The sequence below is a fragment of the Nannobrachium achirus genome (genome assembly GCF_963921795.1).
Source record: "Nannobrachium achirus genome assembly, chromosome: 18".
NCBI classification, from domain to species: domain Eukaryota; kingdom Metazoa; phylum Chordata; class Actinopteri; order Myctophiformes; family Myctophidae; genus Nannobrachium; species Nannobrachium achirus.
In genome coordinates this window covers 37,078,500-37,103,567 of record NC_137825.1, presented here as the reverse complement: position 1 = coordinate 37,103,567, position 25,068 = coordinate 37,078,500, and the positions used below count along the sequence as shown (strand labels likewise).

At 43.7% G+C, this 25,068-nt stretch overlaps 3 protein-coding genes across 3 annotated transcripts; 2 read left to right on the top strand and 1 right to left on the bottom strand.

Annotated features, from left to right (window-relative positions):
* The first annotated feature begins 1,541 nt into the window (after positions 1-1,541).
* Positions 1,542-19,187, top strand: lrrc45 (leucine rich repeat containing 45). Its single transcript, XM_080747011.1, has 19 exons — positions 1,542-1,630; positions 2,491-2,570; positions 3,117-3,421; positions 4,067-4,128; positions 4,702-4,772; positions 4,896-5,074; positions 5,592-5,720; positions 5,969-6,081; positions 7,525-7,583; positions 8,359-8,436; positions 12,817-12,952; positions 13,546-13,623; positions 14,030-14,141; positions 14,427-14,497; positions 15,046-15,138; positions 15,267-15,359; positions 15,791-15,964; positions 16,500-16,647; positions 17,138-19,187. Exons 3-19 carry the CDS (start codon positions 3,190-3,192, stop codon positions 17,335-17,337), a joined length of 2,028 nt encoding a protein of 675 aa, XP_080603137.1. The 5' UTR covers positions 1,542-1,630; positions 2,491-2,570; positions 3,117-3,189; the 3' UTR covers positions 17,338-19,187.
* On the bottom strand, positions 9,678-11,513 carry LOC308303780 (high affinity cationic amino acid transporter 1-like; the record flags this gene model as incomplete). The annotated part of the gene is made up of 1 exon (XM_080748274.1): positions 9,678-11,513. One exon carries the CDS (start codon positions 11,511-11,513, stop codon positions 9,678-9,680), a length of 1,836 nt encoding a protein of 611 aa, XP_080604400.1.
* A 388-nt stretch (positions 19,188-19,575) lies between the features above and the next one.
* Positions 19,576-24,255, top strand: rac3b (Rac family small GTPase 3b; the record flags this gene model as incomplete). The annotated part of the gene is made up of 6 exons (XM_080746929.1): positions 19,576-19,675; positions 21,420-21,491; positions 22,412-22,529; positions 22,832-22,894; positions 23,456-23,615; positions 24,125-24,255. The coding sequence occupies exons 1-6, from the start codon at positions 19,641-19,643 to the stop codon at positions 24,253-24,255; spliced, it is 579 nt and encodes a 192-aa protein (XP_080603055.1). The 5' UTR covers positions 19,576-19,640.
* Between the last annotated feature and the right edge of the window lie 813 nt (positions 24,256-25,068).

Below are 25,068 nucleotides of genomic sequence, written 5' to 3'. Positions count from 1 at the left end.
TCTGGGGTTGGATGGATAGGAGTAGTTCATAAAAAATTGAATAAATGAACATGAAGTAGTTCACTTTTGGAACTGTGAACTTAGTTCAAAATTCTAACTTCTTGAGTTAATTTTAACTTAACCTTTGACCTACTGTAGCTCTCGCAAAGTATGAACTTATTGGTCATCATGCCCAGACATTTCTTCCAGAATTCCGAACCACAGACGGATTGTTGTGCCTAGAACCTGATTCCATATCCTCTGCCTTGGCCTTGAGGTGTTCATTGTCTCACTGAAGATGAAAGAACATATCCTCAGAAGTTGTCAGAACTACAATCACTTGTGATCAGACAGCACTATCTCCATACCTGCCATCTGCTGGGTGTGAGACTCGCTGGTAGATTTGATTTGCTTCAAAGTGGCTTTCAATGGTTGTTTAAATATAGTGTTAGGACTATACAGTTTTATATAGCCTAGTCCTAACACCTGTTGAGATTGGCAGAACATGCCCATATATGGGCATTCTCAGATATGCCCTTAATATTGATGACATCGGGACAGGGATCTCCATATGCGCATAGAACGGACAAGGACGTAATTAATTTGCAAGTGTGATCTGGGAATGCCCATATATGGGCATGTTCTGACATAACATTGTTAGGTCAAAGTATGGACAAAAATACAGGCAGTACTTAGGCTACTACTGTGTGCCCACCATGGTGCCCACCCGTTGTGGGTAGAGCGTGGCGGTGTGAGTCATCCTGAACCCACAGCGGGAGGGAGGGATGGGTGGTTGCTGGTTGGGGCAGGGGGTGTGGGGCCCTAAAATAAAAACGACTCCAGGGCCCTCACGGGATAATCTGTCCCTGCAATGCCTGCATCCATGTCTAGTTCACTGCACTGGTGGTGATGATTGTACATTAGGCCTATATACATTTATATTTATGGCTAGAAATACATTATAACATTGTGTCCAATAGATGGGTAGGCCTTTTGCCTGCAAGACTAATTTATAGAGCATCGCAGCGGAAGTTGATTCCTGGGGTCACTACGTCATTCCCCATTCATTTTCGCTATAGACTTTTACAAAAATATTTATAACAATTATGTTAAGCCTCGAACCAAGCCATCCAGGATGGAGGTGAATCATGACCATATAACCTTTTTTTCTATGAAAAGAACATTTTGAAAATCGCTAAACAAAGGGTAGTTATGTATGTGTAGTATATCAAATAATGTAATATTAAAATATGTTTTCACATAGGATCAAAGGTTATATGGTCATGATTCACCTCCATCCTGGATGGCTTGGTTCGAGGCTTAACATAATTGTTATAAATATTTTTGTAAAAGTCTATGGCGAAAATGAATGGGGAATGACGTAGTGACCCCAGGAATCCACTTCCGCTGCGATGCTCTATATACCGGTGACGCTCTCTCCTCATCTCATACCTGCGTACTGTGATGTTGCTGTATACAGGACTACACAACCCAGGATGCCTTCCGACCAGATACCGAGCAAGAGTTCACACTTCCTGGTTACCTTATCACTTCCGGTATCATAACCGTCAAAGAGAGCTGTCAACAACACAGCAACTAGTATCTAACGAGTACTGGAACAACGATGTGATCAGGCGATCGTTATAGTGAGGTGACATATTGTTCTTTTGCTCATATTCAACCAATACTTATTGTCCAAAATGTGTACAAAAGACGTTAAAGCAATATGGACAAGGGAACGGGGCGGGCTGCCAAGGGAAGTGAAGTATGTTCATCCTGCTGTTTACAAACAATCTAATCCATTCAACCAGTTTGTTGACATCGACATACTGCCTTGCAGTTACTAGCTAGGTTACTATTTTATTTTTGCACAATACCGTATCACGACATTCATTGGCTCCAAGCAGTGTGGGTGAATCTTTACATTTAAATGAATGACATTTGTAGCATAATGGTCTTTTTAGGCTCCTCTTCACAATGTTGGCAGCTTCATTGCCAATAACATTTCCTCATCATTAAGAACCTAATGATTACGACATCTTATAAGGTTCAACAATCATGCAATGTGTGCCAAATATTAAAATGTCTTGGTTGATGAACTGGAGGCAACCGTACAGTAAGAAATTACTACTCTGTTGGACACAAGAGTTTCCTGCTATTCAGATTCACAATGGTGGTTGATTACTACAGTTTAATTGCAGTCTTCAGTGTTGGTGTTAATGAACTGCTTGTGGTGAGCCTCTTTGGTGGTTAAACTATCATGCTGAGACCAGCAGAGGAAGATGGTTGGGGTACGTACGATAGCTCTGGTCCATAACTAGGGGTATGAGGTTGGGTTGGGTTGTGACTGAAGGACTTTATGCCTATCTGAACAACTGCTGGATACGCAGTAGTAACTGGTAATGAATGGAAACATTACAAACTGAGGAAGACTTCTGCTGTTGTGCTTGATTTTTTCATTCATTCTGATAGACCTGTCATTTCTCCTCAACAATGTATTTACCTCTTCAGGAAAGGAGAGTCAGTCCCCGAGAGGAAGAAGGAGAGGACGAAAAGGCTGGGGAGTGGGGACCAGAGGAGGAGGAGAAGAGGTAAAGAGTGGAGAGGTGGTGGATGAAAGGGCTGGGCCTGTCTAAATTATTACCTAATCGCAATTATTTAAAATAATCACTATTATTTTGCATAATCTTCATAATTGTTATCATGTTGAAGAAAGTTCATTCATTTTCAAAAGATCACACCTAGTGTGAAGTGGCCGGTGCTATTTTTTCATCAAGCGTCCCGCTGGCCAATTGGGGATCAGAGTTGTTTTGGGAACTGGACAAAGCTAGATGTTGGAGCTTAGCTCCTTCCCGGAGCGCTGCTCAAGAATAGAGCAAATAGCATCAACAAGCTTACAATGTGTCAAAAAAGCTTGTAGATCAGCAATATCAGCATTTCTTTTTTTTTCTTTTACGTTATTTGTCATAATAAAATAACGTGCAACTTCTGATTATGACAACTGAAAAGCAAACAGAAATTATTTTTTTATTCGTGATCTCAAAAGTTCAATGCCAAAAACACAATTAAATGCTTAATCGCAGTTATTTGTGTGACAATTAATCGTCCACTTAAATGTGTAATCTTGACGGCCCTAGGTACTGTATAGGGCACAACAAGACGAGACAGGAGAGAGAGCAACCAGAGAGAAAGCAGGACGTGTGACCCAGCATGGAGGCCTTCAGGCGCACGTACCTGCGCCTGTGTAAGGAGGGAAGCGTGGAGCCCCAGGAGTCCGTTCTGACACAGCTCCACGAGACCAGGGCTGTGACGGGGGGGGCCAGGCTGGACCTGAAGGCGCAAAGCCTGAATGCAGACACCTGTGCTGTGCTGGGAAGGGTCTTCCACAAAGATACGCTCTTCACGGAACTGGCTCTCAGTGACTGCATGCTCAGTGAGGAAGGTACGGCACGTGTGTGAGCCTTTGGCACATAATTCTGTTTTAACATACAAATGTTCTCTGTCACACCATGGAAGTAAGCATAATGGCACTTGACTTGAATTGTGAATATACCTGTATACAGTATTTTAATCTATTTTAATCTAAACATCCTTTTATTGTCTTCTGTTATACTTTAAAGTCGAGCTGAAATGAAAAATGTGTTTTAACCCTTTTTTTTCCTCCCTGGGAACATCTTTGTATTTTTATATCCTTTATACCCTAAATCCAATCATGATTTCTACAAGGAAAAAGTAGAGTCAGCATTCTCCGCAACACTGGTTTTTAATCAGTTCCAATGGTTTTTATTGCTTCAACGTTTCGATCCTTTTGGATCTTCAGGAATGATATGATACAATACGAGCTGATTAAAAACTAATGTTGCAAACTCTACTTTCTTCTTCTGTCAGTAAACCCCAACCAATTTCAACCAATACTATATAGCCCTAGAATGGAGGGATTCATGTCAGTGATATTCTAATTTGTAGCGCTCTGTGTGCACAGCACACACCCAATAATTAATTTATCAGAAGTTTCTCTAATTGTTCCTGTTTGAGTAACACCTCAGAACAATATCTCTTGTCATACTGTACATGTGTGTCACTTCAGGTGCCAAGGCGCTCATCAGTGGACTGTTTGGTAACACCACTATTAAAGTGTTGGATCTGAAGGTAAGACCACAACCCACCAGGCATTGTAAACTCACCAACAGTCTCTTCAGTAACCACCTAAACCCTATTGTACCTTTTTGTAGTCAACAGCAGAAATAGAAGATCAAGAAGCTCACAACGTGTTGCAACCCGACGTGTTGTGAACTTTTAGATCTGATATTTTTGCCAAATGAATGTTCCCCTATTATGATTAGCCCATAATAGGGATTAATACATTGATTAAATACTTTATTAACACGTTTAGAATGGGGAACACCCATTTGTAACTATAACTTTCAGGACGGGAACCCTTTTTGGGTTTCTTGTTGCTATGTACAGTATATAGGCAACCTCATCTTTTTGTAATTTTTGAATAAATATTTGAAGTTTTTCAGAAACCTTAGACTTAGACTAGAGGTAGGCAGTACCTCTAGTCTAACACAAAAAGCCCCAGGGCCTTGTTTCCATTGTGGTCCTTTGTAATACATAATAATGCAGACAATATTATACATTACAGTAAAAAATATACTGCAAAACATCATGGAATAAAGCTACATAGAATCATATGAACCTCTTTTATGTAATTCTTTATAGGGAAATAACCTGAGATCGACGGGTGCTGAGGTGTTGGGGAAGTTGCTCGCTCGGAACAAGACTATCCGTAGGTGAGAACTGTGCTGCCGTTATTGTTATGGCAACAGCCCAAGATGCATGTCTGGTTTTAAACTCTGTATGTCTTATTGTGTGTGCTGTTGTGTCAGTGAGTAGTGCTCATGTGTTGCTTGCAGGCTGGTGTTGGAGTGGAATGCGTTGGGCATGTGGGACGAAGCATTCTCTGTGTTCTGTGAGGGTTTGGGCGCCAGTAACACTCTGACCCATCTGGACCTACGCAATAATCAGATAAGCCACCAGGGGGCCTCAGAGCTCGCTCTGGCCCTGAAGAAGAACGGCACCCTGGAAGTTCTGGGTAAACGTTTGAAACAAAAACTATTAAGCTAAAACAAATATTATACAATCATTTTGAAAGAGCACAGACCAGTTTTATTTGTAGATATTGTTGAGAAAATGTTGTGGTCCAGTCTAGATATTCTGTTTTACACACCATTATAATGTTCTTATCATCGCCATGTCGGCTTGTGGTTTTTGTCCTAATTCCATTATTGTCACAGACCTATAAAGTGACCGGACAATAATATTACCAGAAACACATAAAGAGCTACGTAGCCCTGAATGACCATAACAGGTCTGTAACTCTGATAGTGTACAAATGGAACCAAATGGACCCTTCATACATGGGTCACTCACACATATTCTGAAGAAAACCTGGAGACTTCAGTAATTGGGTCTTATGATGAAAATAAGAACATTATAATGGTGTGTAAAGCAGAATATCTAGAAGTTGCCATGGACAAGAGCAAATCTTTACCACGGACACATTTGTCCGTGTACAGACATATTGATGACCCTTGCCTCCTATACCGCAGATCTGAGGTGGAACAACATTGGTCTTCTGGGCGGCAGGTCCCTTCTAGAGGCTTTGCAGCAGAACAAGACCCTGGTGCAGCTGGACTTGGCTGGGAACAACATACCTAGTGACGCGCTCAAGGCTCTCGGTAAGGAGTGTATGCAATGTACAGTATATTCACAGTATGTGCACAGTGCACACATTTAATGCATATTTCCCGTGCACTGCAGGTTTGTTCATGTTTTATCATTATGTTCCCATTATGTCCACTTATGCTACGTGTGTCTCTTGCCTTGTCCTGTGCGCCACACACACTGCCCTCCACTCTCACACACAGCCTCATTTCTTTCCCGTCCTTGCCCGCTCCCACCTGTTGTTACTCGTTACCCCCTCCAGAGCAGGCTATAGAGCGTAACTCGGACAGACAGTCCACGCTGAAGACGAGTCGCAACAGAACCCAGGTCCTCACCAAGGAGATCCAGACAATCAAGGAGGAGAAGGGGCGGCAGGTATACGGCTGCGGCTATTGATTATTTTCTTAGCGATTATTCTGTCCATTACTTTTTTAATGATTGAATAATCGAGACGCACTTTTTTCTTTGCAAATATGTAGGCCTACTTTTATTTTGTCATCAACCGATCAAAGCAAAACTATTCTAATTGATGTTTTATAATTTACAAAATTGATTAGTCTGATTAAACAGTACCAACCCTACTATATACATCATCCCACCAATTCAGCCTTAACACAAGGAACCAATTATGTGATGAATGAAACTTAAAAAAGCTACCTGGCTAAATAATCTGAAAAGAATGCAAATGCTATTTATTCGATTTTGATGATGTCTCCAGATTGCATTGAAATGACCGTAGGTGGGGCGTCCGCTGGCCTACTGGTCCGGGCGCATACCACATAGGCATGGATGCCTGGTGGCGGCGCCGGTTCGATTACCGATCCGGAAGACCTTTGCCGCATGTCACTCCCCGTCTCTCTCTCCCCCCATTTCCTGTCAGTCTACTGTCCTATCAATAAAGGCAAAAAGCCCAAAAACAAAATCTTTAAAAAAAAAGAAAAGAAATGACTGTAGGTGACATTGTTATGTGATAGAAAATGTGACAGAAATTTGTCAAAGTATTGTATATTTTTAGCTGTTTGCTTCTTATTAACAAAATCAAGCACCAGTGGCTTCTCTAACACAAACGCCTTTACAAGCTAATTGTATGATGTATGTCTCAGGAATGCTTGTTTGCCATGCCTAGCCACTATAGTCAGGAGATATTAATAAAACCTGGGAATAAATTCCTTACCAAACAATTTCTTCACCAATGTGTTAGTAAAGGTGTCTAGTAACATATCAAACAAAGTTTGAAATTCAGCATCCCTAGGAAAATCTTTGACAGCTAGGGTAATTCTGGGTCTCATTCACTTACTATACACTATACTAAAAGGGAAACAATGACTCCCAAAAATATGCTTTAAGTAGCATGTGAGGGGTCTAACTAGGTGTTTTTAATTATTCTGAATCCATTGCAAGCATTTGTTTTGCACGAGAAACATTCATTGAGCTAAAAACAGACCCAGAAAACGACGGTTTAGTGATGAGTCATCACTCTTCACAGTTGTATGGGGTCCATATTTCTAGTTTCATAGTTCTAGCTGTCAAATATTCTCCTAGGGATGTTGAATTTCAATCTGTTGGATATGTTACTAGACACCTTTACGAACACATTGGTGAAGAAATCGTTTGGTAAGGAATTTATTCCCAGCTTTGACAGGTATTCTAATAATATTCCCTGACTACTAGGACAGGGCCACGTGTATTTAATGCATTTAATGTTGATGAAGTATTAAATTGCTGCATATAAGCACCAATAACCCACACAATCAACCGAAAATACCAAAATAACATCACATTGCATTTTTGTTTCTGGTCCTCATATCTCCCTGTCAGTACCTAAGTCTGATGGAGACCATAGACAAACAGAGAGAGGATATGGGACGCTCCAGCAGGTCAGTGGGATGGGATGATTGGGTTAACCACTTAAGCCCTACAGTATATTCTGCATCGTACGACAAACAGCCAATCTACATTTTTACACATTGTTAGACTGTATTTGTTATTTATTTATTATTATTTGTGAACATGTTGAAATGTTTGAAAATTTTTATTATGCCCAAAATAGAGACACCAGGTTAAAAACTAGACCAGGTCAACCTGGTTGTGCCAGACCCCCTGTCTGTCATCATCATTTATGACATCATACCTTTTGTAGGCATGTCATCATCATGTCATCATCATATATACCCTTTATATAGAAAACCCGGACAGACAGACCGACATTTGCTTATGTAGGCCTACCCATTTCATGGGTCTGGCAAATATATTACTGTATATAACAAAAAATAAAAAATACATAATAGTTAACCACTTTAACTGGCATCATTATCCTATATTAAATTTGGCATATGTCCCTTTCACGTTTCAATGTTAACGGGTGCACTGCGAAATGTCATGTTTTGGGGCACATTGCTTTCTCTTTGGTTAAGTCACGGATGTGACACGGCCATATTACGGAGACCACTTGGAACTGGATTTTCAAGCTGTGAAGTGGCATACAAAATTTCCCCCAAATGTTCTTTTTTATTTAAGTTTTTATTATTCAAATATAAAAAGGAGAAGAAAAAAATATTTGTCATTGTGACACGTTGTGAGCTTGTAGATGGATGTTTCCGCTATACAGCAAAGTATGAAATATGGCTTAACACAACTGTTTCCCCCCGTCAGATCAACCTCTATCCATGTTGGCCAGCTCCAGGAAGCACTGAACGAGAGGAAGTCAGCTGTCAACTCAGTCACTGCCAAGTACGCTTCAACTCTTCCTTTATTCTCTGCTCATACAATTAAAGCAACTAGCCCTTACCCGTTTGAAGATATGAGCTCCGAAATTATGTGCGTTGTGTGGGTTATGGGGTGTGCACTGTGCACACAGTATATGAGGGATGGAAAGTAACTTTAACTGGTACTTGCATGATAATATGTAGGAGCATCAATGTAAGAAATAGCTGTTTCGTTTAATGGCTATAGAGATACTGTGTACAGATCTGTGATTTTTGGACAAGATCTGTAGGAGTATTGTCCAAAAATGTGTTTTACTCAAACCTTCCTCCTCGTGGCGCTGTAACAGGGCCAGAGACTCAGACAGACAGAGACTCAGACAGACACCAAAGGTGTGTAACCCCCCCCCCCCCCCTCCCCCCTCAGTATTGCAGCTTTGTATTTCAATTTCTACATATTGACAATGCTGACCTGTTGTAATTGAAATCTAATTATCAATCCCATTTTGAGCTTGCCTAAAAAAGAACGGGGGGAAAAAAACGGAAGGGAATAGCAATCTTGGCTGATTTATTATAGACTTGTGATCCCATCTTTGTCCCATAATGAGAGGCATCTCCCCTGACTCAGCCTCATGCAGACCTTACAGGTGTTGCATTTTTAATCAGGCGTTGGAGGGTCAGCTATTATTAGCAGCCAAAGATTCCCAGGTACATACACGACCCCAACAGCATGGCTATTTATTCTCCGCGACGACCCACATACTGCTGTGCCCTTTCTCCCTTTGGGAACTGTTTTTGTGGATGCTTCCATTAGACTGCTTTCAGACAAGGTGGCACCTGGCTAGACATGAAGAGTCATTTTTAGTTTTTTTCCTGAGTGATTGGCTTCACATAGAACCATTTATATCAACACGCCTTGATGGGAATGAGGAGATAACTCGCTAAACTTCCATCTTCAGAAGAAAATTACATTTGCAGTCAGGTCTATTTGAGTTTTGCGGGGTTGTCAATTGGCAAGCGCACAAATCACGATGAAGCCGGTCGATCTGACATATGGCTTGAGTGTGTGCCGCAAAAAACTGTGAGAGGAGTAGTCCAGCAGACATTTGGGGTTACTATGAATAAGTTGGACAAGTACTATAGTGTGCTGTGTTGCCTTTGGCAACTACACTACTAATTACTGATTTAGAAAGCATTTGTAGAATCGGCCTCAGTCAGGTCTTAGCGGCTTAAACATTTTAAACAGGCTGAAACGACAAACCTCACGTCTCACTGGCTTCCTTTCCGACGATCAGAGAGCCGACTGTTCCTGATCCCATACAGGAAGTAGATGGCAAAGCCCAGGGCCATGAAGACGGCGAACACGCTCCAGGCCGTCCGGTCCAGCTGCGCCATGAGGTAAATGTTGATCAGAACGCTGAGCAGCGGCAGGGCAGGCAGCAGAGGAACCTTGAAGCCCAGCGCCTCTGCATTGGCCTGCGGCTGCCTCCAGATGACAGCCATGCCCGCCAGGCAGAGCGTGGCCAGGCCCGCGCACGCCGACAGCCTGCCGGCGCCGGCGGACGGCAGCTCGGACGGCAGTGCGGCACACAGCGCGGCGATCAGCGCTGTCACCGCCACGGTGGCGGCATAGGCGACGGTGCCAGAGGTTTGCGTGGGCATCTTCCTGCTTGGGAAGAGCAGCAGCTTGAGGCTGAAGCCCTCCTCCTCTTCCTCTTCGTCTGGCTGCTTCTCCTTACGATCCCCTCCGCCTCCCACCTGCTTCTCCTCCTCCTCCTCGGGCTGGGAGGATGAAGAGTCCCCCGGCTGGTACCTGAGGATGACCACGCTGACGGCCACCAGGATGTAAGACCATAGCAGGCCGATGACAGCCAGGTCCACCAGAGCCCGCAGGTTGAACAGGGAGCCCATGACGGCGGCCACACCACCGGACACCAGGGTGGCCAGGACGGGGGTCTTGGTCTTGCCATTGATCCTGGACAGACAGCGGAACAGCAGGCCGTCCTCGGCCATGGCGTAGAGGACCCTGGGTGCGGCAAACACGCAGCCCAGCATGCTGGTGGCCATGGCGCACAGGGAGCCCACGGCCACGGCGTAGCGAGCCCAGTGCCAGCCCAGGTGGCCAAAGGCCACCGGCAGCGGGCTCTGGGCGTGGACCTGGTAGTACGGCATCATGAAGGTGAGCGCCGCCGCCACGCCAAAGTAGGCGAGGAAACAGATGAGCAGCGTGGCCATGATGGACACGGGGATGGAGCGCCGGGGGTTCTTGGCTTCTTCGCTCATAGTGGCAATGTTGTGGAAGCCCGCAAAGGCGAAGAAGCAGCTGCCGGCACCGGACAGGACGCCGGCCAGGCCGAACGGAGTGAACCCACCCGCGCCGAAGTGCTCTACGGCAGTCTTGGTGCTGTTGGTGGAGCTCACGAAAGCTTGGAAGTCAGCCAACGTTAGATTCCAGTTAGCCGGGTCCCCCTTGACGAGGCCAAAGAGGACGGAGAAGGCCAACACCAACAGGTTGACGACCGTGAAGACCTTGTTGACCACGGAAGACTCCTTTGCGCCGAACGCCAGCAGGCCGGTGAGCAGCAGCAGCAGCAGGAGCACAAAGAAGTCGGGGTATTCCGCGAAGACGCCGCCGGGGACCCTGATGGCCATGTTGTCTCTGAAGAAGCCCGAGATCCTCTGGTCCACTAGGTTGTCAAAGGTGGAGGCCCAGCCCTTGGCCACGGCAGCAGCCGCGACGATGTAGGACAGCACCAAGATCCAGCCCGTGGCGAAAGCCCACACCTCGCCCACCGTCACGTAGGCGTACAGGTACGCCGAGCCCGTCCTGTTGACGCGGGCGCCGAACTCAGCATAGCACAGCCCTGCCAGCAACGAGGCGATGCCGGCCAGGAGGAAGGAGAGGACGACGGCGGGCCCCGCCTTCTGCGCCACCTCCCCAGCCAGCACGTAGATGCCAGCTCCCAGTGTGGAGCCCACACCCATGGAGACTAGGGCCAGCGTGGACAGGCAGCGTGCAAAGTGGGTTTCCTCACCGCCGGTGGCGTCCAGCGCTCGCCGACGCACCAGGACTTTGCCCAGGGCGGCCAGGTTTTTGCTGGCCATGTTTGGCCTGGTCCCTCTTCTTTATACGTTCCTCACAACTCTGTTACTCTGTTGGAAAGCTCACTCCGATTGAACCATAGATTGTCTAAGTCTGACTCTCCATTAACTATTGACTTAAAGCAAAACAGCAGCTGGTTGTATTCTATATATAATGATGTCTGATGGGAACGATCACGTCATCTCCCGATGATGTCAGGAGATGACATACTGTACAGGCTGCGTAATATCTGCTATCAGCTTGTATACCTGCTATCTTTGAGAACTGCTGTTTTAATGGGTTAATAAAGCAATGCATTGATATTACTAGAGATTTACAATAAATATTATTATAAGTAGAATAATAATGGACTTTAACATCAATGGGTCTGTGGTGTTTGCTGTTGGAATTATTACCATTTACAATCAAACAAAATGTAGCCACATCTTCTTTTTATACGAATTTGTCATTGTTTTAGTGTTATTTAACAATCCTCTCGTCTTTTCTTTATGGTATATTATATTATATTATATTGAAAATAACAAATGAATGAATTATATATTTTTTGATTGTAGCTAATCACATTTATTCTATAGGGTTTCCTATGGTGTCATAGTGATGATGTCTCTATAGAGATTACAATTGGTTTAGGTGATGATGTGTATTTTTCTATTGTAAGTTAATCAAAAGTATACGCCCATATATGGGCATGCTGATTGGATAAACACCTCCTTGGATTTATTGTATTTTAACAATATATTTATATATTAGTCATTTTCCAAATATACAGAACATGTATGGCTCTTCAGTTTATATTGATTTGCCTATAACAATCAAACAACAATAGAGCATACAAACATTACATAAAAATCAAAAAAACAAAAATGGGGGAAAAACACAGTCATACACTATGACATTATAAAACAAAGAACAAAAACACAAACAAAAGGCCATTTTCTTCCACGCATTACAGAGCAGCAGCATCATCCAATACAAGTCCTGAAGGATTACCTTCCATGAAATGTATGAACTGACCCCAAATTTCTTGGAAGATCAGATTAATAATAGCAAAAGTCAGCTGCTCCAGTGCAAGACAGCTTGATAATTCTCTGTACCATTGCTGGAGCAAAATCCAACTTTGTTTAGTTGTGCCTTTTGTGCATGAGTGTTGCTGCTACTAGCATAAATCATACAATGTCTCTTTTGTCTGTTGTCAATCATATTAGTATTCATTGCATCATTTCAAAACAATGGTCTGTTTCATCGATCTCCTACAATATTTTTGTGTGCGTGTGTGTATGTGCGTGTGCGCGTGTGTGTGCACAGACTGCAGATGACCGAAGCGTCCCTAGCACTCTCCGAGCAGAAGAATCACAATCTGGCAGAGCTACTGGCTCGTGTGAAGAGCGAGAAGGATGAACAGCGGGAACGGCAGAACAGAGAGAGGAGGAAAGAGCAGGAGGTCTGAACAGAGACACTGAAGGACAGAGAAGAAACACAGTACAGGGTTCCCACACATCTTTACCAATTAATTTCCAAAACTTTTCCAGAATATTTAACCCGATTTCTAGGACTGTATAACAATAATTCAGCTCAATAACGAGTCGCTTACTCCTATGCGCAATGCCCAAAGACGGGTAGTGTATGCCAGTGGTTCTTAACCTTTTCAGGCTGTGACCCCCGAAATAATCATATTTGAAGGGTTGAGGAATTTTGTATAACACGGTTTTATTGTGAAAATAGCCGATCTACATGCTCACAGTTGCGAGGCGTTGTGAGCATGTAGATCTGCTATTTTCACAATTTCTGCCTCTAATATTTGACAATTTGGCCAATGTTTAATTTGTCATTAACAAAAAGTATTAACAAAAGTATTAACAAAATCAATAACCAAAGACAATGCATAGCTTCCAATCAATTCCAAAACTTTTCCAGTACTGGAAAAATATTTTTATAATTTCAAAATATTTCCAGGAATTTCATGACCGTGGGAACCCTGACAGTAGAATCACACAGGGTGACTGTGTCATTCACTGTGTGTCCTCTGCTCTACAGGACAGCGTACTCCGAGAGAGCAAGCTCCTCAGAGAGATGCAAAACACAACAGAAGCCAATCAGCAGCTCAGGAATAAGGTGCGTGAAAGGTGTGAGATTGTGTGACCGGGTCTGAATTCAGTACTTGTACTGAAATGCCCTGATACGTACAGTAGGTAGACGCAGACTTTAACCACGTGAACCACAATATCTCACTTTAAAACACTCCTAGGGTCATTTTAACATCAACTTTGGGCTTTTGTGTGCACCCCAGATACTTTCTAAGTTGCTTGATGAAATAGATTTGATATTTGATATTCATTTGATCATCATCAGATGTCTTAGTCTATCCTCCATGCCTGTTGTATGCGTGTGATGGCCCTGGAAACCATTCTCTCAACTGTGTGTGTGTGTGTGTGTGTGTGTGTGTGTGTGTGTGTGTGTGTGTGTGTGTGTGTGTGTGTGTGTGTGTGTGTGTGTGTGTGTGTGTGTGTGTGTGTGTTAGGTGGAGGAGATGGAGCGCAGGTGTAAGTGTCAGCAACAGCAGATCTTTGAGCTGAAGCAAGAGCTGACCAACACTACAGCAGAGCTCAAACTACGGCTAGCGCAGACAGAAGGTAACACACAAACATATACTGTAATTTCATATGCTAATACTGTACCAATCTACTTGGTTGTGTATCCTCTTATGCACCGAAGATATCCCATCTACAAGATGGGATATTCTTCGTGTGCGCACCAGGTATAAATCAGCCTTACGGCACTGCACACAAAAGATCAGTTTAAGAGTGTGGCATTTTGTTTTATAATGCAATTTTGGGTCATGGGTGGGATGGCCAACTTTATAGTAATAGTGTCCTAAAAACCAGGACTTTGTTTCTTTCTCTGTCATCCTCCATCAGACCGTTTAGAGATGGAGAAGAGGAGATCCAAACAGGCCTTGGAAGACATGGATAGCCTCCGTCAGAAAGAGGTACTGTCCTGGATGTAATTACAATTATAATTTACAATTTAGAGCACAGTGTTGTGGAATTCTGGATCAATCAGTAATCGATGAGGCAAATAGGAGTCGAGACAATATTCTAGGTGGTGAATGGTATGCTTTATGTACATGATATCACGGGGAGAAGTATAACACTCATCTCAGGTACTGTAGATCTGCTAAAAGAACAAGGCAGATATCATAGTTATACTGTAGCTGTTTCAAGGACAGGCTACCATAACATGATAGGCTGTACCAAAACAATAGCTATCAGGCCTAGTGGAGAAATCTAGGCTCTTACAAGCTACCAAATATCATAATGTAAAGTCATGGTAAATATAAAGGATAGATATAAGCAGCCATATCATTTCTTCCTCAACAGTAAACAGCATGAACCTTAGTTTTCCACTTAAGCCCCAAATAATATGTTGTCATGTGATGAATAGCAAAAATAGCATATCTAAAACAGATCATGTTTTCATAGAGGTTTTCTTCTTCTCCCTATTCCTCTTCTTCTCATTATTTTATTTTTTGTACAGGTTGACAATGTGAATCGGCACCTCGAGGAAAGCGAGAGAGCTTTGCAGGAACGCATCTTCAAACTGGAGAGTCAGAGAATCCAGTTGGAAGAGGTCAGCTTGTCTATAAAAACATAGTATATTTAAAGACATGAAATTTGTCAACAATGTACACGCTTGTAAAAAAATCAACAGTATAACGCAGACATTAAAAAGGCACGTGTGCAATGTGTGCGCTGCAGGAGCTGAGCAAAGCAAAGGCGATGTGTGTGACAGAGAGAGCCCAGGCAGAAGAGGAAATGGGCAAAGTACGAACTCAAATCCGCCTGGAACAGGTAAGTTCTGAGACTGTCTTGAAAATGGTCTATTTTCTTTTCCTACATTCAAACATTAAAGGAAAACTTGAAATACTGTATTTTCCCCCTAGTTAGACACGTCCACTCCATAATTAGGGGTCCTATTTGGAACATGTTTCACATTGTAACCATTTATTTTAAATACAATTTAAAACAGGTTATGGAATGTCCTTCCATTTTAAATTTAAATGCCACATGGCATCACCCTTTGTCATTCAGACCTATACAAAGAAATAACATATTTTCAGCAACAACAAAAAAGTCAAGTGATAGTCTTTTTAGACAAAGTACAAAATTAAATTAGGCTTACGAGGCTGATAAGAAAGAAACATGAATCATTATCTCACAAGAAAAGACACAAAACAGTCTTCCTTCCTCTTTCCCTCGTTCCCATTGGTTCCTGGGAGCAGCAGGAACATGCGGCCTCCTTGGAGGAGAAGCTTCGCTCTGTGCGTCAGTCCCGGCAGGAGGCCCAGACACACTGCTCCCAGCAGAAACAGACCATCGCCGACCTGCAGGCCAAGAACGGACAACAGAACGTAGAGATAGACGGACTTAGACGCAGGATTGAAGAGCTGCAGCAGGTTTGCAACCCCGCAACATGCACAAACTATGAATATACCGCACCCACACAGATTGCATCCTCCTCCACTCAAACGTTCTTCAGTGTGTAATGAATTTGTTTAGGCACATGCAGACATAGACATCAAAGGGGGCTAGAGCCCCTGCCCTTTTACCTGTCTGTAAAAAATGCCCTCTCCAGATCATGAATGCAATTTTCACTATGGTGAAGCTAACGCAAAATAATGTCCTCTTTCCAGAGAATTGCCTTGTCCAAACTCTCATGAACTTGAATGCAGCATCTTATGTTGAAAGAATTGCCCTCTCTGTGTACAGTAGTAATCCATGCCGCATAATCCAGTATTCACTTGATTATGCTTAGTTTGGTGTGGTATCAAGTACCGAAAATAGCCGTCTGCTATTTTCAAAAGTTTCACCAACCGCCCTTTTAGAAATTTCAGCCCCTGCCTCTCTAACATTCTCTGCACGTCCCTGGTGTATATTTGTCTAAAAAATTGCTTTTCTGTGTCCAAAACCAACTGTATGTTCTGGTACCAGGACTTGTCGGGTAAGGACCAGGAGAAGGTGGCTGAGGTGTGCAGGGTGAGGGTGGAGCTGCAGGAGCAGATTGGACACCTGCAGGCTGAGAGGACGGCGCAAGGAGGCCTCAAAGAAAAGATCAGCGCTCTAGAGCGAGAGATGAAAGGTGCACGCTCGCATGGCCTTCTTCTCTTCCTCTGTCCTTCTCCACCATTTCTGTCTGTCTCTCTCATTCACACACACACAATCACAGCTTTCCCATCCTGTCGAGCACTATCCCAAACAGGACCCATTTGTGGATCGTGGTTTCTTACATTTTGTTTTAAATTATTATTTTAAAACCTTTTCAAAAAGCATTCCCAAAAAAGCTAAGATGTTTGTGAATCAAAAAACGAATTCAATGATTTTTTTCAGTCATTTCATGAAGATATGAAAGAGAAATCTAAGAAATTCCATAAATTAAAAAACAAATGTTCCGTGTTGTGAGCTTGTAGATCAGCTATTTTCACTAGTTTGGTCCGTGTCTCTTTTGGGTCTTGGGCTAAAAAGTTTGGGAACCACTGGTGTAGAGATTTCAGGTCAAGCCGGCGTTCATTATGCATTACACGTTTTGAGACTGTCTTGTCTGCTGTGTGCGTGTGTGTGCTGTTCTGTAGCGCTCACCAGCAACCACAGAGAGGCGATCCTCGACAAGGAGAGTGAGATCTCCTCCATGAAGGAGAAGCTGCGTCTGAGAGAGGCAGAGATTCAGAGGATGAGGGAGGACGAGGCGCAGAGAGCCAGCTACCTCCAGAGTGCCATCCTCACCTACGTTCAGGGTTCGCCACTGGGCCACTACAGCAGCCCCAAGAAATGACCCATTTACCTCTTTCCACAGCTGATTTGCGGACGGGTCATTGATGCCAGCATGGACAACTCCAGTACAAACTTCATGCTGGCACATAAATACCCACAGTAAATGGAACAGACCCCCAAAGACAGTAATGTTGTTGGCTTCGGTTGAGTTTACCCTTCCGTGACATGTCAAAACAGTCTATACTGTGCCACAACAGCCCCAAAGCCTGACATTTTCTATTGCTTATAGGGGCTGTGTCCACACTAGAAAGCTTTTTTGTGTTGTTGTTGTTGTTGTTGTTGTTGTTGTGTGTGTCTGTGTGATGGATATCATGTCCAGAGCACTGCACATGCACTGCCCAATGGTTGTGGGCGTGTCTCTCCAACCCTCTTCATAGGAAAGTGACATTGATGAGCGGTAAAGGTTTCACTGTTTTCTTCTTGAGGCGCTTCGCGAAAAAAACACTGGATGCCGATAGCACTGAAACATGGCGCTCTGTGCTAGGAAGAGGAGTGCTTCAGCGCGTCTTTACCATAGGAATGCATGGCAGAAAAGCGCTGCCAACTTAAAAAAAAGAAGAAAAAAAATAAGCTTTCTGTGGACATAGCCCTATAGTGATCTTTGGTAGAACGTTTGTGTTGAAGCATTTCAAGAGTGCCAAAATCTCAGGATATAGCAGGCTGAACGAATCCAGTAAATACATTAAGTACTGTACCTAATTTTTTTATATACTGACAGAATCTGCTTTGTTTGCGTTCTTTTATGTGCGTATGAAGAGTATGATTTTGTCTTGCCATGATCTACAACAGGGGTCTTCAACAGGGGGTCCTCCAAATCTTTGAGTGATAGGTTTTTTCTCTGTTTTTATATTAACCACTTGATCCTTAGTGTCCATATTCTGATAACTTTAGCCAAAAATAACAGATCTACAAGCTCATACGCGAGGCGTTGTGAGCTTGTAGATAGGCTATTTTGGGCAAAGAGCTTTAGTGTAGAGGGGAAAAAGAGCAGACAGAGTACCGAGTGAAAGGTCAAGTTTATTAAGTATTGATGGTTCAAGTGGTTAAATATCTGAAAACACAAATTTACATGAATCCAAAATACACTGACGATTGTGCTGTCAAACAATGAAACTATACGGAATCTATGAAAAGGTTTTGGGGGTCCCTGCTTCATCTCTCTCTCAACTAAGGGATCCTTGGCCTGAAAACGTTGAAGACCACCGATCTACAATATTTGGACTGTAGCTACAACCCATTGCTGTCAAATGAACATCATCCTCTTCTGTTGTTTCAGCTCTGTATCAGTGCTGTAGGTGCTCAGATAATGGCCAAGTAATTCTCACATGCAATAAAAATGTATTTAATCCCAGGTTGTGCTGAAAATAATCCACAATCCAACATTCAGTACATTTGAGTGTTTGCACTATCCAGTGAGTAGAATTATTCTGAACTCATAGCGATCTATACAAATCAAAGCCAGGATAGTTGTTGTCACTGTAATATTTGTCACGGTTTACATGTTTACAATCTGTAACAATAGTGGCACTGACTGATAAGCCTAATTTATACAGTGTGAGACAAGCTATGGATCATGGCTCATAGCTTTGTACTGTAAATGCCCAGAGCTATGAGCCATGGTCTCAGACAGTATACAGGCTATAGTCAGGACCAGCTGAAAGAGATTGAATCTACATAAGCCCTTATGTTTTATTGTATGTGCTACATACACTATTATTGTTTTATTGTTTAATCTGTTTTGTCTGAAAGTCAAATTTAGAGCATTAAAATGGCTTGACAATGTGTATTTACAGAGCCTCATAGCATCAAGATTGGTGTGATTTTGTATTTGTATTTTTTATTATAACTTGTTATTTTATATATAGGCCTACTGATAACCTTATTATTTATTTCAGGTGGGCTTTTTAAAAATGTAATTGTCAGTGAATTCTTTCAGTGAAATGTGTTTTTATAAATAAATTATAATGATTTTGTTCTTTACGTTCTTTACATTGTTGTAGCCTATGCTAATCTAGTCTATTTTTGTGCAGGGTTTCGGAGGTGTAGTTGAACAATGGGAAAGTGTGGCAAATCATGAGTCGGAGACGGTTGGGATGAGGTCACTGGGGCATGCGGGCAATGTCTCTTTAAATACTCTCGGTCTTTTCCGGATTCATTCGGCGGTGGTCGACATCGAGCCCTTTCACTGCGGCTCCATCACTGAGCGGACTGGCCCGCTTCTTCCCTTCCAAACCACACAGCAAATTGTTGGCGTCTGTTTAACGAAACTGCTGTCCGCTTTTGACGCCGCCAGCTCCTTTACAAATGCAAGCTATAAAATGTGTGGTGGTCGGCGACGGGTAAGCCTTTTTAATTTGCATTCACACACACGAGGCGTATCATTTTTTTCATGTGTGATTCAGTGATGCGACCACGAATGGATGGGAGGATGCTATCAGAAAAGGTCCGCGGTAACGTGAGCCGCCGCGGCCGGACTCCCGTTAACACCGGGCGTTCGGCCGGCGGCGGCTCACGTTACCGCGGTAGAAAATGGGCTGGGACTCTACGCGGTTTGACGGGTGGATCTCGCTCGCCTCGTCTATGAGGTCTCCTCGTTGCAATGCAAACAACTACGCGATGTTTCTTGCAAGCAGGGCCATTCTCAGATCTTTTAGACGCACACTTGATCTGATCGGGGTTTGTCTCTCTGTCTCTCTCGAGTCGTTTGGTGAGCCTATTGTAGGTTACGAGTAGAGCGCCTTGGGATGCTATGCAGGGAAACACCTACACGCCTTTACTGTACAACGTTAGGCCATTGGAATCAGTCTGAAGTGCTGATGCACGCTGAGGAATCTATGGGCCAATATAGGCCTGCCAGCCTTTCTCTCCTGTGTCTTTCATGTGTTTATAGTTTCATTCGAAGGCTACTGCTATGCCATTCAGCTGTATTGGTTCGACATTTTCAGCGAGATACATCATGATTACACCCCCCCCCCCCCCCCCCTCACTGGCTGTCGGATTCACCTGTCAAATCCATGTCCTTAATATCTCAGCCTGGCTATAGAGTAGATGGATGTTGTTACAGTGGACATCTGAAGTAAGGCAGAGAGAGCTCTGTGCACTGAGGTCATCGATCAATAAATGACATGCAGATGTCAAGGCGTTTATCCGGTGTGTGTCTGATTTAGTGATCTGTAGGCTACCATGAACCCATATACTGTCAACTACCACTCCTTGTTTTTCCAGTCTCCAACCCTCTCTCCTCTGATGTCATTCCCACCTCCTCTCTCCCAGCCGGTGAAACCCACTGACCTCAAATATTGTGATACCCTGACGAACATTGGTACTGTGTGTGAGCACACACCAGTCACCAAGACACACACACGCACACACGACACAATCACTCGTTTTTTGCATGCATGAGTGCACCGGCAATCACCCCATACTCATCCATACCACTTCCAGTTCCAATTTGCACATCTTTCCTGGGACAGGCACACAAACACTGCCAGCCGATATTCAGCGTGTGTTGTGTACTATGTGACTGAGAGAGATGCGAGCATGTTGTTCCCATTTATGTGTAAGCGTGTGCGTGTGGAGGTGTGTGTGTGAGCGTGTGTGTGTGTGTGTGTGTGTGTGTGAGGTCTACTACACCCTCCAGGCAATGTGAATGTAGGACACTGTCTGTGTGACACTGAGAGGGAGAGGCCGCCTGTCTTTACGCACACACACACACACAGTGTCACACACTCAAGCACGCATGCAAAATGATTATTTTTCCCTTCCTTTTGTTACCACTATAAATGTTTAATGGCTTACATTATATTACAAACTCTGAACAACAACGAGCCACCAAATATCTCAGCAGATTGTCTTGACCTCGGAGTTTATTACCTCTCTCCAGATGTTGTTCTTTCATCTACCTTTAGTCGTTTCTCTCAAACTTGACAGCATTGATGATAAGTGACTGTACATGTTTGATGCTGGACAATTAGACCTTTAATATTGGATATTAGAGCACTTTTTAGTTTTTTCTTTTTACAAGACAGTTATGATTCTCCCGTCCTTTTCATCTCTTTCTTTCTTGCTTTCCCTCTCCCTCAGGGCTGTGGGTAAGACCTGTCTGCTGATCAGTTACACCACCAATGCCTTCCCTGGAGAATACATCCCCACTGTGTGAGTAAACCACATGCAAATGTTTTATGGCACAGCCGAAGACCAGATCTGTTTACTAGAACAGGGTTTGTCTGTACTGTATGTACAGTATGTCTGTAATTCCCCACGAGCACAGACCAATCACAGCTGTGTGTGACATCACAAAACAGGACCTTAACAACGCAACTCGCTGTATGGCAGCGAACAGACATTACACACCATGGCACGGTGCTGCTGTTTGTAAACTGAACACCGCATTGAGATATGTGTCGCTTCGTTTTCAAACTGCACACCTACTAGAAACCTACTACGGATAACTAAAGATTGGACAGGGAGGCTACGCTTTTATTAGACTATATCTTGCCTGCTTACTATTGTAGCATATCATTTCCAACTTTAAGTTAACGAGCAGGCACGTGCACACACCAAAGGGGGCTTGAGCCCCTGCCCTTTTACCCGTCTGTAAAAAGTGCCTCTCCAGACCATGAATGCAGTTTTTACTATAGTGATAGAAATGCAAATGCCCTCTTTCCATGCCATACCTGAAGGCAGCATTCAATATAATTCCATGTCCAAACTCTCCTGAACTTGAATGCAGCATCTTATGTTGAAAGAATTGCCCTCTCTATGTAGAAATCCATGCCATACACCACATCTCCAGTATTGACTTGTATTGACTAATGCTTAGTTCAGTGTGGTATCAAGTATCGAAAATAGCCGACCTCAAAGCTCACAATGCATCACGCTGCGACGTGTTGTGAGCTTGGAGGTCTGCTATGTTCGATATTTTCACCAAAAGGCCCTTTTAGAACTTTCAACCCCTGCCTCTCTAACATTCTCTGCATGTCCCTGTTAACGAGCCTAACAGCCTACGTGTGCAATAGTCAAATATTGCTTTGATATATTTCACTAAAGTGCTCTTCTCTCCCCTGGCCTACAAGCTTCGACAACTACTCTGCCAATGTTATGGTGGATGGAAAACCAGTCAACCTGGGCCTGTGGGATACAGCGGGGCAAGAGGACTATGACAGGCTCAGACCACTGTCTTACCCACAGACGGTATCCAAACACACACACATGCATGTGTGCACACATACCTACCTAATCCATGCGTTATCTCTCTCTCTCTCTCTTTCTGTCTATTACACACATGAAAACATACTAATTTCTAAACACTTTCCGAGGCCTCTGCACACAACTTTTGACACTGTGCATGCGTCCACCCTCACACACACACACACACACACACACACACACACACACACACACACACACACACACACTCACACTCACACTCACACTCGCATGCAGGCACACACAGACTTTGCTCTCAAATGGCCATTTCTCTGATTCTCTCCCAGGATGTGTTCTTGATATGCTTCTCGCTGGTCAGCCCGGCCTCCTTTGAGAACGTCCGAGCTAAGGTCAGTACGCTGACTGACCCCTTGATCCGCCTCCCCCAACCCCACTCCCCCCCACATGCCGAGTCTGACCATAAGGAGGCACATCTATGGCTTCACCTGGCGTCATCCGCTGTGAATGCCTCCAACCAGGCCTCGTCTTTGGACATTGTGCATTTCAGCGCCTGAGGGGCATCGAGAGCTCTCACATTCTGTTGCGGAATGTGTCATGGGTTAAATGTTGTAAGGCGAGGTCTGAAGGGGGCCAAAGACTGTGTAGAAAGAGTGACGGCACACTGTGGTTTCAGCTGCAGAGCACCCTGAGGTGCTCTCATGTGAAATCGCAATCATTTGGTCCAAGGTTGAAACTCTCTCTATGCAGTTGTTCGTGGTTCAATGAGATCCTTTCAGTTCATTCAGGTGAATCTCTTACGAATGTTTGCTGCTTCTGCATCTCGTTTCACAATCCACGGATTCTTGTAAAGAGTCTGTTCGGTGTCGTCATGGAATGGGGTCCATTGCTTGAGACACTGTATTCTAACTTTTCTCTCTCTAACTTAACTTTTCCTGTGTGTGGTGCCTCAGTGGTACCCTGAGGTAAGACATCACTGCCCTAACACACCCATCATCCTGGTGGGCACCAAGCTGGATCTTCGAGATGATAAGGACACCATCGAGAGACTCAGGGACAAGAAGCTCTCCCCCATCACCTACCCTCAGGGCCTGGCCATGGCGCGGGAGATTGGTGAGGCTGTTTTGAGGGCTGGATATGTTTTATATATCTGTATGTACGAGTATGGTGGGTGTGAGTACAACTCTAATTTCAATTTCTTTCCGGGTGCACCGGCCTGATGAGTACAATGGCGAAAGGAGACACCAGCACTCGCGGATAACATCGAAAATAGATTTTAAATAATAGGCAGCAAAAAAAGCTGAATGGTACAAACAGCACATTGTGTGCTGAAACACATGCGTTGCAAGCCATGCATGGATTATTTGTCCATATGCATTTGTGATATGAGAAACACACCAAGATCTATGACTGCATCTTTCGCTGCTTTCAGTGTAAGCAGTTGTACCACAAACTAAACTAGTGTCACGTTTAGAAAAACGCTCACAAAACCCAGAAATCGTTTCCTGTGCCTTTAACTGGCCTCACTGCATTTTCCCAGGGGAGGCGATTGCACCGAGAACTAACCTAAGTTAAGTGTGTTTCCCGTCTTTTAACACACTATGATGGTCCTGGTTTCCCAGGGGCTGTGAAGTACCTGGAGTGCTCTGCGTTGACCCAGAGAGGACTGAAGACGGTGTTCGACGAGGCCATCCGTGCCGTGCTCTGCCCTCCGCCCGTCAAGAAAAGGGGCAAGAGGTGCACCATGTTCTGAGGATGGCATAACACAACAACATAACAACAACAACCACTACTTCTCTGAGTGTATGAGGAAGAGAGAGAGAGAGAGAGAGAGAGAGAGAGAGAGAGAGAGAGAGAGAAAGAGTGTTAGCACTGCTGAGGTTTTCCTTCTTTCTATTCATGTTTTTCAAATTGACAATGGTATCAAGACCACTATTACACAAAGGTTTTTTTTTTACATGACTTAATATGTTCATCACTCGATGGAAAGCAATGACTTTCCATGTACTTTGTATACATAACTGCATCAAGTTGCCATTGTATTTTATATGCACAGAATTGACAAAGCTGTCTATTAATCTCATTCATGACGTCCCTCCGTTATCAGCCATGCTTGCTTGAGTTGATGCAGTGTTGACTAAATAGAAAGTGAACTGTGAATTCGCCTTCAGGTTTGAAGTTACCCAGGACATCTGATGTTGGATCAGTGAGCAGTGACATGTCATGGAGATAGAATTAATACAATTGGCTGGCAGATTGTCATAATGAGTTAATTTGATGTACCTAAAATGCAACACATTTTGAATAGTTTTTCTTAACCACTTAAAGCCTATATACTTTGTTGTCAAAAAGCAAAAATAGCGAAACTATAAGGTACATTTCAAGCCTATAGACCTGCTATTTGTTCGCCGAAGGTTCTACTGTTTTCGCAGAATGTTCTTTATCATGACATGCCCAGAATCAGCCCTATAATTGCTGTGACATCACATACATTTCATGTATCCCATACACAGCCATAGATCACTCCCATGCACCTCCGGGTAGCAGACACATCGTGGTGGCATTA